The 19,366-nt window shown below is 34.9% G+C and overlaps 1 protein-coding gene across 6 annotated transcripts in view; it reads right to left on the reverse strand.

The window, feature by feature from the left end:
* Positions 1–19,366, reverse strand: part of LOC150093132 (uncharacterized) — a 423,272-nt gene that overhangs the window by 124,066 nt on the left and 279,840 nt on the right. For all 6 annotated transcript variants that reach the window (XM_090413312.1, XM_090413313.1, XM_090413316.1 and 3 more), the window contains one exon: positions 15,327–15,412. In XM_090413312.1, coding sequence (XP_090269438.1) covers positions 15,327–15,412 — 86 coding nt within the window. The remainder of the gene's footprint in view (positions 1–15,326; positions 15,413–19,366) is intronic.

Raw genomic sequence — 19,366 nt, forward strand, 5'->3', positions numbered from 1 at the left:
TATTCATATTAGGAATATGATGCTCCCAAGTCAGTGCAACTGTGTCTGAGGGAAACAGCTGCAAGAAAGGAACTGATGGAGTTTGGAAGAGACTGTGATAGGATGTCACGTTGCTGGCCTATCTGTTCGGCAAATTGTTGACAAATTGGGCCATTGTTATATATTTGCTCTTCCTTAAATTAATTTCTTCCTTTATGAATTTACCTCTCTACAATAACTACAAGACTTACAAAATTTCCTTGACTCTAATATCTGTATCACTTCTTACGTGTTCGTTCTATAAGGAAAGCAAATTCTATATCTCTGGCCGATTCCTAATTTTACTCAGGTGCTTACCCTGACTCTTAAAGGTTATTCCTTGCTAAAAGAAATGAATCCTCTAATTTCTTCCTGGGGCCGTCTCCTCTTCAGATATTGACAAATTTATTTTTTAAAGCTGCGCCAGCCAATATTTTAGAATAGAGGGGACTCTTATTCAGGGAGACTTTTCCAGACCTTTGGTGCACATGGGTGAATAAACTTAGTGCTTAAACTCATAAATTAAATGGTCTACTGTGGCTAAGTTAATTCTGGTTTGCAGTCGTAACCTCTATAACATGTTATGCCTTTCTTTCAATCCCCTTCCGCTATGGTTCAGATTAATGAGTGGTAGTTGTGGTTCATATCACAGGCAAAATCAGGTATAAAAGAAAAAACATATTTATTGGAATCTAAAGACATAATACACACTTAGACCAATGTCACTTTCAATTAGTTCAAGGACATGCTAAATCAAACTTTTTCAAACTGATTAATACTCTAATACATGAACAAAAAAATCCTTTTGAGTTAGAGACTTAACACACATAATATACACATTATACACTTCTACTCAATTTTCTACCTACTATTTTAGTCTTGCATATCAAGCTAGTCACAATCATCTATAATCATTCCTAACAATTTGTCTTATGGATATCAGCCACTGCTAAATAACCACCTAACCACAAATACTGTCCATACTCGATTAATACACTACAATGATCTTTCCCTTTTTCCGACTAGGTAATTATACAACAAAATCTGTACTTTACCATTTCTAGGGGCAGGATCTCCAGGTCTGTCTGAACTGTCCTCCTTTGTTTGAATTGCCTTTTGATACGTCCATAAGCCTGCATCCACGTGGTGGGTCACTATGGTCATCAGATTAAACTATGCTCTACACCTGGCGTTTTTTTTTCCTCGTCTATTCTCGATCTGTTTTGGGCCATCCTCGTTTCTAGCTGCCAGTTCATAATATACGTCTGCGACAGTATTCTGTCAGAACTTTCAGCGAAGGCAGCATGTGCCGACATCTCACGCTTCAGTACCGGCAGAAATTCAGACATCGAAGTATCGCCAAGAAACACCATCAGGAACCACTGGTCCATGAGAGAAGTCAAATCATCATACAGCGAAACAGGCGAAAAAAGCCTTGAGAAAAGGTGCAAACCCTTTTTATTCTCTTCACTTCCCCCTTTTTTAGCACCCTCTTACTACTTTCTGCGATCTTTTCCCACCCGCTACTTTCTTCGTCCGCGGCAATTTCGGCACATCGCAAGATCATAGCAGCGTCTTCCGGGAAACGAATGTGCGTCGCTTTCCAAGATTGCCAATGCCTCAGGCCCGCCCAGACCTTTGGACTAATGTTTACATCCAATTTACCCATTCATTATATACATGATGCATTTCATATAATACTAATTTATACACGAAGTTCTTTACATGGTATTATAATCCTACTAAAAGGAGGCAATTCTATTTCTATTTACAGTTAGTACTTTATTTCTTCTGTTCGAGTACAAGTTTTTTCTCTCAGCTGATTTTTCTGACTTGTTAAATCCTGAATGAATTTTTTCTTTAATAAAGTGCTTCATTCAGGATGTAACACCATCTCATGTCAACAATTAGCGATACCATACTGAGATGGAAATGAATTGCAAGTGCTACCCACTGTGAATGACCCACTGCACTCACTGAACATGGCCATAGACTGACACTTTGACACTCCTTACACCAGTGTTTCTCAAAGTGTGGTACACATACCACTGGGGTTACGAGAAAGGTCTTCAGGGGTACGTGGAAATTTTCGGCAATGCATCATTAACGCATGGAATCGCTATATTATGTGCAATTAGAGACAACTGGGATAAAAACAGCTCTAACTAATGAATCACATCTCCCCTCCAACAGAAATTGCTGTATTGACTCAAAGCAAAACCATACGTTGCACCGGCAACATGTTTTGCTTGACACCATCCCATTGTGAACGTGTTAAAACTAAGAAATATATAGTGAACGTATTTCAGATATTATGGAATTCAGTTGAAGAGAATTGGCATTTCAACTCAACTGTTGAAATGCTAATTTGTCTTTGGTTCGCGTGATCTTTTGTTAATACTGCACCAATCATATGCACTTCTTCATAGCTGTACGTATCTCAAGTCTTATAAATTACTGGTAATTTTTGCTTGAAATAATGGGAAAGAAGAATGACGCTATTTGGGTAGATGACTTTGACGATGCACACAAGGAAACTGTTCTCGATGCCTTAAGTAGCGATAGCGAGTAGGAGCTTCTTGGTAAGTCACACCATTTGCAGTTTTTTTCCCTGAAAACTTTAGTTATCGAAAATCCCCGCATATATCTCGCACCACGATTTTTGAGCTTTAATTTTGGGGAAAAAAAAGTGGGAGTTATGTTCGAGTAAATATGGTAATTTTTTTAGCTTTCAATTTCTTAAGTATGGATCATTGGCTAAAGATTGGATTTATAAAACCCACAAAAGAGAGTAATATAGCAAATACAAGTAGCTGTAAGCAACAAGAAAACATTGATATTGCATCTGGATCAAATGAAATTGATAAGGGTGTATTGTCTGACATCTCTAGAGAACCAACTAGAAAAAAGATGAAAAATCTTCCTAAGTATGATATGAATTACTTGAAATGTGGATTTTCATGGACAGGAAATGAAGAGGAACCTATCCAAATTTTGTTCTATTAAAAATAAATAATTTTTTAAAATAAACATTTACAATGAAATATACTTCATTTATTTATTATTTTGGTAAGGGGATACTTGGTAATAATGAAAATTTAAGAAGGGGGTATGCGGATATCTGAAGTTTGAGAAACACTGCTGTATGGAGTTCCAGGCATCAACTCTGCACAAAAAGATTCAGAACCAAGGCTCACAACATGGGTTTCCACAGTAGGGCTGCAATATGCAAACCCCCACATTACCCGAACCAACATGCAGCATCATCTTCAACGGTGCAAAGAGCATATACAGTGGGATGTGGAAGCTTAGAAAGCTGCGTGTTATGAAGCAACAAATCATGCCACACTCTCTACTGAGTAGATGGACAGGTGTGGGGTGGATGACCAGTGAAAGTTTCTTACCAGAGTGCATAACTCCAACTATGAAATTTGGAAGTGGCAGTGTGATGGTATGGTCCTGTTTTTCCTGGTTTGGCTTCGGATCTTTGTTTGTGGTACTATGACCATCCAACTACAAGAGAACATTCTGGAAAATGCAATGCTTCTTATTTTGTGGTGTTTCTACAAAAATGTATCATTGTCTCTTTCAGCAAGACGATGCACCATGTCATAAGGATGCTCCTGTAACTGTGTGATTTGTGGACATGAACATCACATTTGACTGGCCTCCACAGAACCCTGATCTCAACCCTCTATAATGCTATAATGAACTGGAGTGTTGAGTGAGGTCAAGGCACATCCACCCCACAATAGTCCTGGGCCTCATTACATGCTTATAGGAAAAATGGTCCAAAATTCCCATTGATTACTATCGCACGCATGTGAAAAGTATGTCCCATAGGATTTCTGCAGTCATAGCAGCGAAAGGAAGTCCTACATCTTATTAAGGCAGGCACAATGGCTGTTTGGTTCTTGCACTATGGTGTCCATTGACTTCTTTCCAGGCAGTGTATGCACCCTGTTTGAAGGCAACAGGTAGCAGTGGCAACCAAATCAAGATTCATTTGTCACTCATAAGTCTTACATAAGTAGATGGACAAATTGTAAATGAATCCTGGATAGAATTCCCAAAACCAAAAAAAGATGCAGACAAAATGTCAAAATTAACATGGAACATCACAGGAATAGCATATAAAAATTAGTTTGATGTATACGGTTTTTTTTCTGCCAGAGGTCAGGTCAGTAGTGCTAATAGCTGACAACATTAGTGTACCTTCAGCATACTCTGTAGATTGTAACATAGCATATTTCTTTGTATGGATGTGCATACTCCAGATGATGACCTTGATATGAAGGTCGAAACATCGAGTGATTATATTGGTTTATATTAAACTGAAGTTTTACTATAACACAGTATTGTTTCCATAAGTGTTTAAATAATGAATGCTGATCACCATGTAACTATGAAAGAAAGGAAAAAAAATAAATAAATAAAACAAAAAAGGTTTAAACAACTAAATGGAGTAACAAAATCTTAAAGAGCAAAAGCAGGAACCATACTATTGATATCCAAAGATTAGAAGAATAAAATAATTAGCTATAAATACTGGAATGAAAGAATAACAGAAGCAAGATTAAAGATACAAAGAGCAAACATGACAATATAAGGTGTTTAATGCCTGCCCCTGAAGAATATAAAGAATCAGAAGAATATTACAAACAGCTTCAAGTAAATAATCAGTAACAAACAAAAATGACTACATACTTATTAGATGCTCTAAATCAGGGATTTCCAAAGTGGTCAGTAATGACCCCCCCCCTCCCCCCCTCAGGGATCTTTGACAGGCACAATGTTTGAGGGGGGGGGTCTTTAGTTTCTAATAAAGCCAGTGGTGGTCAGTAAAATTATTTTAGGGGTATTGAAAGAAAATATTTTCTCACAAAGATAATTCTAGAGATCTACAATTAGCATACAAGAAAAGGCATCAGCAAAGTGGCTCATCCTTGTGCACCTGGCAGCACATTAACTGTATGCCCTTGAAAAATTGTTTTAGTTAGTGTCCATGCAGATTTTCATTTGAGTGGTTGTGCTTGATTTCCTTTTAGAACCATTGCTGTTGTCAAACTGCAGTGCTATTTCTAGTTTCACCAGATATTTTCGTTCTGCAGTATTTGACTCTGGATTTGCAAGAAGAATTATTCAAATGAAAATGGATCATCTAGAAGCTAAATCACTGCACTCAAAAGAAAGTTACAAGGAATTTTGGACAAGTAAAAATATTACTGAAAATTACCCCAAACTGTATAAAACTATTGAGCTTTTATTACTGATTTTTCTTTCCATACATGGTAGAATCAGATATAACCATCCTAACAGTATTTTAACTAAGGAGAGAATCTGACTAGATCTTGAAAATAATGGAGATCTAAGATGACTAACAAATCACGAACAAAATATTTCCTCTCGTCTAATGTGAAGGATAAGCACAATCTTATCCTTCACATTAGACATATGCTAAGTGTTAGTGTTCATTAATTTTTTTTAATATGCATTGCAAATCACAACTGGATACATTTTCTAAAAAAAAACTTTATAAAATATATTAACTTGAGGCTTATTGCTCTTGGGGATCTTTGTTATTACTGAATTTTTACTTATGGGGTCTGACCAAAAAGTTTGAGACCCCTGCTCAAAAAGAAGAATAGGTAATAAACCAATAAAAGACTATGGGAAATAATGGGGAACCATACCAAAATAAGAATAAACTAAAACTGATTTTTCCCTATTCAATAATTTGAAAACAGCAAATTCCTTTTATAGGCATAAGAAGTACACAAATATGTGTGAAAGTAAGATACCTTAAATCCATAATTGATCATATAATAGAAAATAAGCTAATAACAGAAGTCAAAGTTTACAGGGGCCTAAATTTAGATACATATTATACAGTTATTGAAAACAACTGAAATACCTCCAAAATGGCTGAAGTTGAAAGCAATAACAATACATTTATTGGTTTATTATTATCAGACTTCCATGAAGCCATCATGAGAGGCCCTACTCTCACATGCACAGCTCATCTTACCTCGATTTAAATACATTCACGGTCCTTGCACTCACCACACTCTCAAGCAATACATTCCAATCGTTACCTCTCCATGAAAAAAATCTATTCCTCACCCCCTTTCTCACACCCACCTTATACAGCTTCCAAGTATGGCCTCTTGTTCTCCCTATCTACAGATATTCTATGAAAAATCTCATCCACGCTAATCTGGTAATTACTTCTTACCAACTTATACATCTCAATCATGTCTCCCCTCTTCTTCCTTCTATCCACTAAGCAATATAATTTGCATTCTCTCAATCTGTCGCCTCATATTCCACATTCCAGAGACCAACTTAGTCAATCCTGGCAACCAAATCTGTGCACAATAATCCATATGCGGCCTGATCAATGTTTTATACAATAGAATCAAAATATCCTTACTTCTACAAGTCAGTGTTCTGCACATCATTCCCATAATTCACTGTGTTGTCCTCACAATTTTAGCAAAATTGTCCATGAATTTAAGCCCCTATCCACCATAACCCCCAAAACTTTCATCTTCTCCACTTCTAAAATATTCCTACCAATCCTATACTCTGCATCCCACTTTGATTCCCAAATTTTAAATTCTTATACTTTGCAACATTAAAATGACATCTCCACACACTTGCCCATTTAGACAGTCTACTTAGGTCCTCTGCAAAACTACAACATCTGCTCTATTTCTCATAACTCCCCCAACTTTGCATCATCTGCAAAGAACTGTATATCACTATTTAAGCCCTTTCCAATGTCATTTACAAATAAATTAAACAATGGCTCCAAAACAGAATCCTGGGGCCCAGTCATTGGCGACTTTCCTCTTTTGAAATATTACTCCCCCATACACACACAACCTGCTGATACCATCAGACAGTCAATCTCCAATCCAATACACTAATCTACTATCCAGCCACGTCTATTCCAATTTAAATAATTTAATTACTAGTTTGTTATGTGGCAATTTATCGAAAGCTTTTGCAAAATCTAAATATATAACTGTATATGTATCCTCCTTGTCCAATATATTTGTTACAATAAGTAAGCAGATTGCTAAAACATAATATTCCTTGAGCAAACACATGCTGTCCATTAAAGAGAATTCTACTGCTCTCTACTAGGTTCTGAATCCTTGTCCTCACTAGCTTCACCAACACCTTGACCACAACTCCAGACAAGCAGATTGACCTCTAATTCAAAACCTTAGTCTTATCATCCCCTTTATGAAGTGGTGCCATCTTTCCACTCCTTTGGAACCTGGGTTAATCTAAGACTCGTGTTAAAAATGTAAGTTAAAGCTGTTGTTAACTCCCTGGAACATTCCCTCAAGACATACAGTGACATACCATCAAGTCCCATGGCCTTGTTGACATCAAGTTTACTCAATTCCTCATATACCTCCTGCTCACTCATCATCATCATCATTGGTTCCTCTCCCATTCCACTGCTTAAGTTCTGCATTATGATTCAATCACAAGGATGGAATACTTTAATGAACTGCTCATTAAATACTTCTACTATATCGTCCTCAGCATTTATCATTCTTCCATTATCAATAACCAACATCCTCATCCTCCCATAATCATTCTTCCTTCTACTGGCACATATCTTCGTAGGATTTCTTTTAGCCTCATTTGATAAATAACGCTCATACTACACTTTTGCTACTGTTACTAAGTGAGTCACCTTGCTTTCTCATGTAACTGATTATCTCCACTCATCTTGTGCCACCTCCACAATGCCTTCCTCTTCCAGATTGCATGCTTGACCTCTTCAGTCAACCATTTTACACCAGCCTTACTTAATCTCCTGACTTTTGGAACATACTCAGTCACTGCCACTGCAGATACTTTCTGAGTAGAGACCAAGCAGCACTGATTTCCTTCCTATGCAATTCCTCAATTCCATGATATCAATGCAAGTTGCCTTCTAAGTTTTCCATAATCACCCACTTATAATTCCACATAACCCTTTCCCACAAAGTCCTGATATGGTTGGCAACTACCCAAGTGATCACTTCATGGTCACTTTCACCAACTGGAGGAAAATGTGACACTTTATCTTGTGATAAGATTATTATTATTATAATAACAGTGCCTCCATGGAGTCAAAAGACTCATCGCAGGAGACCCTACAGTGACACACTATTATTCACAATACCTGTCACACTTCCTTAAACTCATTCACAGACTAAGCATTCATAACCACCTCTGGTAACACATTTCACTGTTTCACAACCCTCCAAGCAAAAAAGATATAATCAAATCCAAGACCCTTGATCCATGTGTAGCCTCTGTTACATACTGCTTAAGGTAGATATCTCTTAAAAACTCAAGAATTCATTCTCTTTGGTTCCTGATGTCTCATCATTCCAGTCTATATATTACCATAACTGAAATCGCCCATAATGACCACCCTTTTCTTATTAGCTAGATCAATTTGTCTAAACATTTCCTTCTCAATGCCTTCCACATTACCAGGTCTACAGCAACACTCTACTAAACATTTCATCTTGTTCACTTCCACTTCACACATACTACTGCAAAACCATTATCAGTATTTGTTCCTAGTATCACCACCCTAGATGGGCACAACTCCTCTGCCATCAATAACACTGTTCCCTTTTTTGCTTCGTCTTCAACAACTACATATCCTCCGTCTCTATTCCTGTCAGAATGCCATCCTCATTCAACCATGTCTCAATACCAACAATTTTTGGGCAAATGAACTATCAAATGCTACAATTTCATTCTCCTTGTTTTGAATACTTCTAGCATTTGTAAACATACATACTAGCTCATTTTTCTTACTATAACAAGTCCCGCTAACCCCACGTCTTGGACGCTATTCCTTTACACTCTCCCCTGTCCATTCCTGTCTATCATCACTGATATTACACTCCTCCCCAGACCTAAATGTCACCCCCATATCATTGACTGTCTTAATCCTTTCTTGCACACACACATCTACTTCTAAAACCATCATCACTTTTCAAACTGCCCCCCCCCCCAACCTATCCCATTTCCCCCATTTTCCTGTCCACTCTGTTCCTTCTCTTATACTCTTCACTCACCTCCCCATTCACAAAGCAACAGTTTCTCCACTGACTCACACCAAATCCATTCAAACACAGCCTATCTCTTTTATACAGCTCTATCCACCCCCTCAAACTCATCCCACACACATCACAAAATGAACTGCTTTCTCCTGAAACAACTCTGCTAGCATACCATTCATAATCTTCACTCGCCTTCTCAATTCATCATCATCATCATACCTGGACAACATGCTGGCTACCTCACCTGCTACACTGTTATCTTTCACTCTCTCCCTAACAGCCTCATGACATTCTTCCTTAACATTCTTCTTGTTAACTGTCAAATCATTCATATCACTACCAACTCTTTTGCTCACATATTCCTCTTATCCAATGCTTCAACCATCCTGCAGATTCTACCTCCCAGAAAACAGACCATGTACAACTTTTCACTTACCACATCTTATCAAATCTCCGTACATTGCCACTCTCAAATCATTGGATATTTCATTTATCCCATTCCTCCTCACATTTCCATGCAAGACTATAATTCTCCTCAGTTCATTCCTCATACATTTAATCTCTTGGCCATCTTTACCAATACTTTCATATTTTCAATTAGTTTTTCAGTAACTAATATGTAAATTGCAGTTTCGCTACCTTGTACGTCCACTATCTTACCATTCAACACCACTAACTCAACACCTCTTGTACCAATTACCAATATCTACACAGGCTGTCACCATTACTACTCAAGCACTCAGCAATACCGTCAACTCCACTTACTCCTGTAGTTACATCCACAATCTTCTGCCTGCTACCATTTACATTTAATGGTTTCTAATAATCCATAAGTATACTACACTTTTAAACACCCAAACTCATCTTTCCTATTTATCCTCTCCACATAAATATCTTTATCTCTCCCCAAGCATACATGCTGCATTCATGGCATGTCACTATTTTCGAAAAATCCAAGGCACTTGCATTTGTCGCTCACACCATCTTACACACACTCAAAGCTGCACACAAGAAACAAAGAAATTTAATAAATACAGAATTATAATGCCACTGAACACCACTTACAGATCACAACTATCATACAACAATATTTAAAAAAATAATTGTTAATGCCATGCACACTTTTAAACTTCTTTTCACAGCGATCTCTTTGCCACCTAGTGGCTACCCCAAGTTATTTAAAATAAACTTCTTTTGGGAAGAAAAACATTATTTTCATTTATATCTGTGTCTAATAAATTCTAATCTTCTAATGCAACATAAGAAAACAGCAAATAACAGCCTAGGAGGAGGAGGGGAAAAGAGTACATGAAAAGGGACATCAGAAACTATAACAAACAGAAAACAATAAGGGAAAAATTAAAGCTTACAGAAAATAATTATCTTCTGATACAACTGAAAACAAACTAGATTATAAAAGAATGCCATAGCAAAAAGGGAAATTAAAACCTTACATAGAAAAAAACTGGAATAATTATGTAAAAACTAGAAATTAAAGAACTAAGTGACAGATACAAGTAAATAAGAAATGGAGTAATTATGAAACTTATGGAAAGAATGATTTTAATATTCCTAACATAATAGCATCAAATTAGGAACCATAGCATCTGAAGAATTAACTAAAATTCTAAATAAAATAAAAAAACAAAAAGCGCCAAGAAATGAAGCTATTTAAATATGCTAGTTTGCAATTAGGAATATCGATACAAAATTAATAACGGAAAAAACTCACGTACAAAGATTATTTAATAGTATAATTTTCGCCTGTGTGACAGGCATTTTCAGTACATTAAGCTCAAATTAAATAATAAGTAACAATTCCAAAAAGCGCCACCTAAGTAGCTGGTGTAAGATAACTAAAAAGGTCAATAACTTTCCTAAAAATTTATTTTTATTTTTTATTTTTAGGAAAGTTATTGACCTTTTTAGTTATCTTACACCAGCTACTTAGGTGGCACTTTTTGGAATTGTCAGTTATTTAATTTGAGCTTAATGTACTGAAAATGCCTGTGACACACAGGCGAAAATTATACTATTAAATAATCTTTGTACACGAGTTTTTTCCGTTATTAATTTTGTATCGATATGTCTACTCACGGTATACCTCTTTTAAAACTTAATTAGGAATAGCTTTAGGTTCATTAGGTTCCAGACCGCTGTCGTATACCAAATTTCATCATATAGCGAATCACTGCCCCCTCCATTTGTAGATCATTTATGAGCAGGAAAAATAATGGGTAACAGTACAGAGCCTTGAGGGACTCCAGCATTAGAAGCATTCATTCTATGGAATAATTTTTAACAGATAAAAATAAACAATAAAACTTAATTTAGAACAAACAGTGAACTTTTTAAAAAACTTGGATGTGATTAATTCGGGCTACAAACATTTGTGTCATGGAAGGAAACAAATGTTTGTAGCCTTACTAACAGCCAGTCATCCTCTTATCCAAGGTAATAGTTTATAATCCAAATCCATATCCTCCAGCTTATGTAACAGCCTTTCATGCTATATCCTTAGCAGAGTCCAAAAAATCATGCTGTATCTGTCTCCTTGTCTAATTCAAGCATATAATTATATAATGAAGGCAAGTTATTCAAACATGATCGTCCCTTAATAAATCTATGTTATTACAAAATATAGATCCTCTGTCAAATTATATGCATATTGTGCATAGATATTCTTTTTGTATACTTCATAGGTACACACACACACACACACACACACAGGCACCTGCGTTGTCAATTTTTTTTTAAATATCACAAGCATCAGTACTCTACATAAACAATTTCTACAAGTCAAATAATAGATCTAAACACATCATTTTCATGGATATAAATAATGTATCACTGGTTTTTTCAAAAGGTATTTAGGATAGAATGATTTATACACAAAGTAGCATCTCTGAAAATGGATAAATTTTATTTTCAATCCAAAACTTCACCATAACTAAAAACTATTAAATTAATCAAAAGAAGCATAAAGGAAATAAGGAATTTCGAATTGGTTTTCATACCTTTCAACCTATCACAATATGGTTTAATTGGAATGCATCTAATGCGGGATGGAAAGTATAAAAAAAAAAAAAAAAAAAGAGTTAAAATGCCGAAATTACTGATTTGTCCCTAAATAACCCATAAAATAAGTGAATCGCAACTGATATTAGAAAACCATTGTTCCTCTGATGGCAAAAAAGGAACTAATTAACTCAAATTCATAATTATGAATTTGAAATTATATATTCACGTATATATATATATATATATATATATATTCAGAAATTAAATATTCACTTATTCATACAATTTGAACGGTATTACAACACCAAATGAATTAATTTATTTTGTATGGGTGTCCCTTTCCTCTCCTAATCCCTTAGGATGGATTGAGCGCTCCTAATGAGGGATTAAGTATTTTATGACTATAGATCCGTGAATGTGTTCACGGACTAATATGCCTATTCTGAGGGACGAAAAACCAGAGTTTCTGGTTTTTTGGGGAAAAAATCCCCTATCTCCATATGAGACTGGCTAACTCATCTTTAGTCGAAAGAGACCACATAAAGGTTCCCCAAGTCATGGACAGGAATCGAACACAGGTCTTTCTGACCAAAGGGATTCATCTATACCAACTGAGCTACAGAGGCTCTACCTAATGAATGATATCATAAAAAAGATGTTTATTAACTGGCTTATAATTTAGTTCGTTTGGCATTGTAAAAGCATTAATGTAAGTTAGGAATAACATTCAACACCTAAGCTTTTCTATTAGATCTATGAGGCAGTTAGTTAGACCCCCATATATCCGGGATGGTTGGACATGACAAGATTTAAGTTTCTTGGTAATTTCTTTGGACACCAAGATGCATCTTTTTTTAATAAATTGTACACTTTTTTCCTTTTAGGATTTTGTAGGATTCCAATCTATGTTATAAGTGGAAGAGTCTAAGAATTTGATTTTCTGTTGAACTCTTAGTTCATGACAGCAGCATTACCCTTATTGGCTTTAGTTATAACAACTTGTTTATTCTTATATAGCTTTCTAAATCCTGATATTTCTTTTGGTAGAATCTTATTCTTATGATGTTTTGATTTACTTAGAATACTAGCAGCATTGAATCAAATGTTGATAGCCATGGTTGGTGCAAGTTCGTAAATACCATGTTCTACGCTAGTCATAATTTTTTAAAAACGGGACTTTTTCTAGTCACATCCATTATTCACAAAAAAAGTCTAAAGTGGTGGTGGTGAAAAAAATATTGAATGGTGTTTTGTCCTCTTCCAAGTATCAGTATTATGGGAAAATAAACATGTTTACATATCGGCACTGAAAAATAACAAACAAAACAAAAAAAATTTACAAAGTGTGAGCTTACAAACATCAATGATGCATTGCTTCAATGGTTCACTATACAAAGTTCTGGATTCTCAATAGATCATCCAATTTTGAAAGCTCAAGCAGAAAAATTTGCTCAAGAATTTGGAGAACGATTTTGTGTAACATTTGGCTAGATCGATTTAAAAACTGACATGGCATCGCTTATACAATAGTGGGGAATCTCGATCTGCAGATCTGATAGACAGATGAATTGATTTAACCGTGTACACACAAATATCAGAAAATATTAATGCCAAGGACATCTACAATGGCAACAAAAATTTAAATAATTTGACACCTGTCAATACATTCAAATTCAAAGGAGGAAAACATGTTAGGGAAAAAAAAAAACTAATTTAATGGTACATGTATTCACAAATATGACAGGTACTGATAAAAAAAAAGTAGACAAATAAATTGTTTTTAATTTTACGTGTAGTTTATACAAGCATATTCATACAAATAATATCTAGGTATGTAATTTTTTTTTTCTGTCTAATATCTGTTTTTATCAACCTATTTTTTTATCAAGTCATTGCAAATTAAAAAGGAGATAGATTTAACTCATCACTGATATAGTGAAAAAATTTCGTTAGTACCATGGTTTGACTGTATATATACACACACTCTACAGATAACCTTGAAATGAAGACCAAAATTTCAGGTAATTATTTTGGTTTATATTGAATCAACATTATTATTATATCATGGTAGTTGCCACCTTAATTTTTTTAATAATGAATGCTGATCACCATGCAACAATGAAAGAAAGGATTTTTTTAAATCTTATACTTAATAAGAATCAATTAAAAAAATAAATGAATAAATAAAATTACCTTTAGTACCATGTATTTTTCCCATAAGGAGGGACTAAGTTTAGTTATACCACTGGATGATAAGCATTTATGAGCAAACAAATAACTGAATCTTTATATTTTGAATTTGGATTAATATTACAAATTCTTCTTTATATTATTTTGAACATGAAACTCCTGAAAATATTTGAGATTAAATTATCCACGTTTCCTTTAAGCATTCGTGTTTTGTTATATAAGAGTATTAGTAAATTATCCTGAGAAAGATTAAAAGTTTTGAAAATAAGAAAATTTATGTATAGAATATATACTAAATCTGACATGAACTTGACTGACATAAAAAATTCAAGTGAACTGTGAAAATGTCACTGTTTTTACAATTCTGATGACCTTTCAAATAAGCATTAGGGATAATTTTTAAAATAGAAGAAAATCCCCCCCCCCCCCCCAAAATAGCAAAATTAGTAGATCTTATTACAACTGTGACATTAATTTCACATCTGCAAAGATTCCTGTTTAGCTGTAAAATTCTCAAATTTTATAATAAATGAGGAAGTATCTGAATATCAGCAGTTCCCCTCCCCACCAGCAAACATACAAAGAAATCTAAAGTATGCAATTAAAACTATATTTGTGTTTATTGGTTTCCTTTTCTAATTCCTCTAAACAACTTCCCTGAACATGTTTACACTCAGTAAAGGAGGTAAGAATGACTTGTACTTTGCATCATAATTTGAACAATACTATCTGAGGAAGATTTCACATTCACAATGTTGAAATGTGAATGCATGATACACATGGAAATCATAACTAGCCAAGTGGTTAACTGGCTGACCAGTTGCAAGCAGATACCATGCAAATTAAAAGGTAAAATAACAGATGACCATAAGAGAATACAAATGCAAGTGGAGTTCACACATATAAAGAAAGCTGAATACTTGCTGACTATATTGTAATGGGACTACATAAAGACTTTAATTATAATAAATCTGTTCTAATTGAAGACTACTTAAATGAGATACCTACCTTTCCCGAGGTGCATAATTATGACGGCCATTATTATTTACAGGTCTGTATGCTGCTTGTGGAGAAAGACCATTCATGGAAAATACCTATATACATAATATATAAACAGAAAAATCATTATTCTTTAATGATTTATGTGATAACATTCAAAAATAGCAAATTATCTGACTGCAATGAAAATATTAATAGGAAAAAAAAAAAAAACACTTAGAACTTCACAGTTTTTATTTAATTTCAAGTAATCACATAAATGTACAAAATTTTATACTGCTAGAAAAACTAACTGAATTCCAAGATGCTGGTTTTTCTAAAGAAATTCTCTTTCCTATTAAACAGCAACAATAAATAAATAAAGTGCAACATGGTCTGAACTTGTTTAGCCAGACTATCAATTTCTAATAACTCAGATTCATCCTTGACATTTTCTCCTATATAGTGATGTTTTCCCCACTAGATCAGGACAAAAACAAGTATACAGAGGATTTGAAACTAGAAGTGATTGCCATTTAGTTTTAAGCATTTTTAAATTGAATATTTTATTGAAGTGTGCAAGAAAGTTTTAAAACAAAGAATTGAGCAGCTTTCAGAGGTGAACTGTAGACTCAAATATGCAATCGTTTAAGAAAATATTAAATGGTTTAAAAACAAGAACCAAATCCTGAAGAAAATATTGTTCAGCCAGAGAGACATATGGTTAGGTTATTTACAAGGAGAGAGCTCCATGGTTGACTCAGGAAGATAAAGAAACAGAGAAGGAAAGAAGAAAGTGTACAGAAAGTTCCTGGTAAGTCAGCTTGGCTAAACAAGCACAATCACATTAATTTATACTTTATTTTTATTTAAACTGATGTTTCTGGATTACATAGATTACTTATTCAGTAGACTATCGACTATCCAGCCTAATGTGGTGAAAGGGCAGGCTGAATAACACAAAAGCCGGATAGGCCAGAGTTCTAGGCCTACCTTTTCACACAAATGTGAAAAGGTAGGCCTAAGATGAAAGAGTCAAAACTTAGTTTTTGAAAAAGTCCTTGATAGATGACTGCTTCACCCTTTTAGCCCTCTTCCATGACGCAATGTCCCTCCACTTACGCAAGCAGATGGTATCAGCTGGTGTCGCTTCCTCCTGCTCACTAATGTACTGCAGTGCTGCCTCAATCGTCTTGAACCCTTCCAAATGTGGGATGAGATTTTTCCTGTCATCTAAGGATGCCTCCTCCTCTTCTTCTTCCCCTTGTGTCACCATTTCCACAATATCGTTGTCAGTTATTTCATCAACTTTGTCGTTTGACATCCATTCTGTAATGTCCTCTGCATTGACATCTCACAGCTCGGTACATTTTTGAGCAACGAAACAAGTTTATCGTTTTCATCATCCACTTCGGTTTCACACATTCAAGGTTGAAATGTCCACCTTCATGGTCCAAAAGAATTTTCCAAGACTTTACAAGTGATATGTTTCGAATCTCTTCCCATGCTTCAGCCAACCACCTTATGACATCTAGCAAGTCAACCTTTTTCAGAGTGGTTACACAGTCTTCATTATTATCAATGACTGATATCAACGAACTGAGAAGATACCGACGATACTTTTTCTTTAGCATTTCAAGGACGCCCTGGTCCATCGGCTGACAAACAGCAGTCACATTGGGTGGTAAAAATAAAGCTTTGATGTCTCCATCTGTGAGTTCGTCATTGGTAGGGTGCGAAGGTGCCTTGTCAAGAAGTAGCACAACTTTTCTCGGCAAATTGTTGTCTTTCAAATGTTTTACTACAGTCGTTACGAATTCTGAATTCATCCATGCTTTCTTTTGATGTGTGTAATATACGGGTAGTGATTGCTGATTTTTCAGTTTTTTAAAAGCTCTAGGTTTCTTTGAATTTTCTATTAACGTAAGCCTAAGCTTGTGGTTGCCAGTTGCATTACTGCAAGCCAAGATGGTGACTCGTTCCTTGCTTTTCTTGTATCCTGGTGCAGCGGCTTCTTTTTTTGATGCAAGCGTTTTTGCAGGGAGCATCTTATAATTTAAACCGGTCTCATCACAGTTGTACAACTACTCCCCAGAAATTCCCTTTGGTTTGGCATATACATTGCACAAAAATAAAGTTTAACCACTTTCAAGTTAGGGCGATAACTCGCTCCCTGCGGTAAACAGCATGCACTCCCCAACTATATTGCGGATGCAAGAAAACAAGTAGTTTTTGTACCACTGAATAAAGTACAGAGACATTAGCTGTCTGCGTAATATATTTCTCAACATGTGTAATTTCTTTAGTGCAATTAGAGACAACTGGGATAAACACAGCACTAACTAATTAATTGCATGTGTGATCCCACATTAACCATGCCGTTTAGACTCAAGCAAAACCATATGTTGCACCAGCAAACACAGTATCTAACTGAAACTAATGTTTTTAGTTAGATGTGTGTGTGAGTGCGCCCACAAACTCAAATGCAAAGCAATAATAAAATTAATTTCGGTTTAATTTGGTTTAAATGCATCTAATGTAAATATTAATTTAAAAAAATTCAGCTAATGCTTTTTATTCTCGTAATATAAATATAATAAAAATATTTTTTTTTTTTTTAGTTGTCATAATCATTATACTATTATTTTATATGTCTTGTAATAACTTAGAATAAATAAAATTTTTATTGTTAATTTTCCCATTTATTTATACTCATTCTTTCACTTCCCTTTGATTCTAATTAGTGAAGTTTTTTTTAGATGAAAATTTTTTGCAGCCCACTTGATACACACTTTTATAGCAAATGGCCCACGGTCCAATTGAGTTTGATACTCCTGCACTACAAGTTTGCAAGATTTACTGACTAAATTGAATAACTGTTGTAATAGATATGGTATGAAGGTCAGCAATAAAAAGACAAAGACAATGAAAATAGGTATAATCGTTGAAAATGTCAACTGTGTTTTGAACGGATAACCTGTGGAACAAGTAAAACTTTTCAACTACTTAGGTACAATTTTTAGTGAAGATGGTAAATTAAATATGGAAATAGACAACAGAATCAACAAAGCTGGTATGGTGGGAAGTCAATTGAATAAATTCATATGGAATAAGAGAGAAATTAGTTGGAACACTAAATTAGCTATATACAAGACAGTGTTTAAACCAGTTTTAACTTTTGGATCTGAGAGCTGGGTAAGAAGTAAAACACTTGACCAAAGACTAAAGACCGCAGATATGAGAGTCTTGAGGAAGATTAGAGGTGTGAACAGATGGCATCAATGGCAATATCATATTAAAAACGAGGATATTAAAAAAGAATTTGACATTGTCAGCATCCAGGAATGCATTATCAGAGCTAATATCAGGTGGTATGGTCACTTAAACAGAATGGACGAGAATAGATTAGCAAAACAAGTGTTCTCTGCCAGGTTGGCAGGAAAACGACCCAGAGGAAGACCATGATATAGGTGCACTGATACGGTACAAAGTGCCTTAGATGATAGAAATATAAGATCTGATAATGTTGGAATCTTAAGTAACAGACTGATTTGGAGGAAAATTGTAGATAGGAAATTAGTGATGATGTAAATTTTTCATGTAGTACTATCATATCCTGTACACCTCCTTGAGGGTACATGTCAGGAATTTGACGATGTAAACCTTGCCTGCAGCAAATCTGAATTCAAAGCTAAACCAACTTCAATTTTTCTGATATCTTTTGGTGGGTGTGCGCATTTGACCACAGCAAAATATGAGAAATAGTCTGTAAATAAATTTTAATGTTTCACATCACTATCAAAAAGCTTTATTTTAGTAGCTTTTAAACAGAAATTGACTGCTTTCAAGACCACATTCATAATATAATAGAGTAATCACTATTTATCTGACCCTTCAATTATCAGAACTTGCAGTTGATAATCGAAATACAGTTAGTGTTCTACCAAAGTCCGTTGACATGCAACAGTGGTAAAATGAAGGGTCATTGTCATGAAGATTAGAAAAATGGTAGATTTATCTTCAAGTAAACTAGTGAGTTTTATCTATGCTCAAACTGAATGAAAACTGTT

Source organism: Typopeltis vanoorti, chromosome 24 (genome assembly GCF_054136105.1).
Source record: "Typopeltis vanoorti isolate ZY-2024b chromosome 24, IOZ_Tvanoo_1.0, whole genome shotgun sequence".
Lineage (NCBI taxonomy): Eukaryota > Metazoa > Arthropoda > Arachnida > Uropygi > Thelyphonidae > Typopeltis > Typopeltis vanoorti.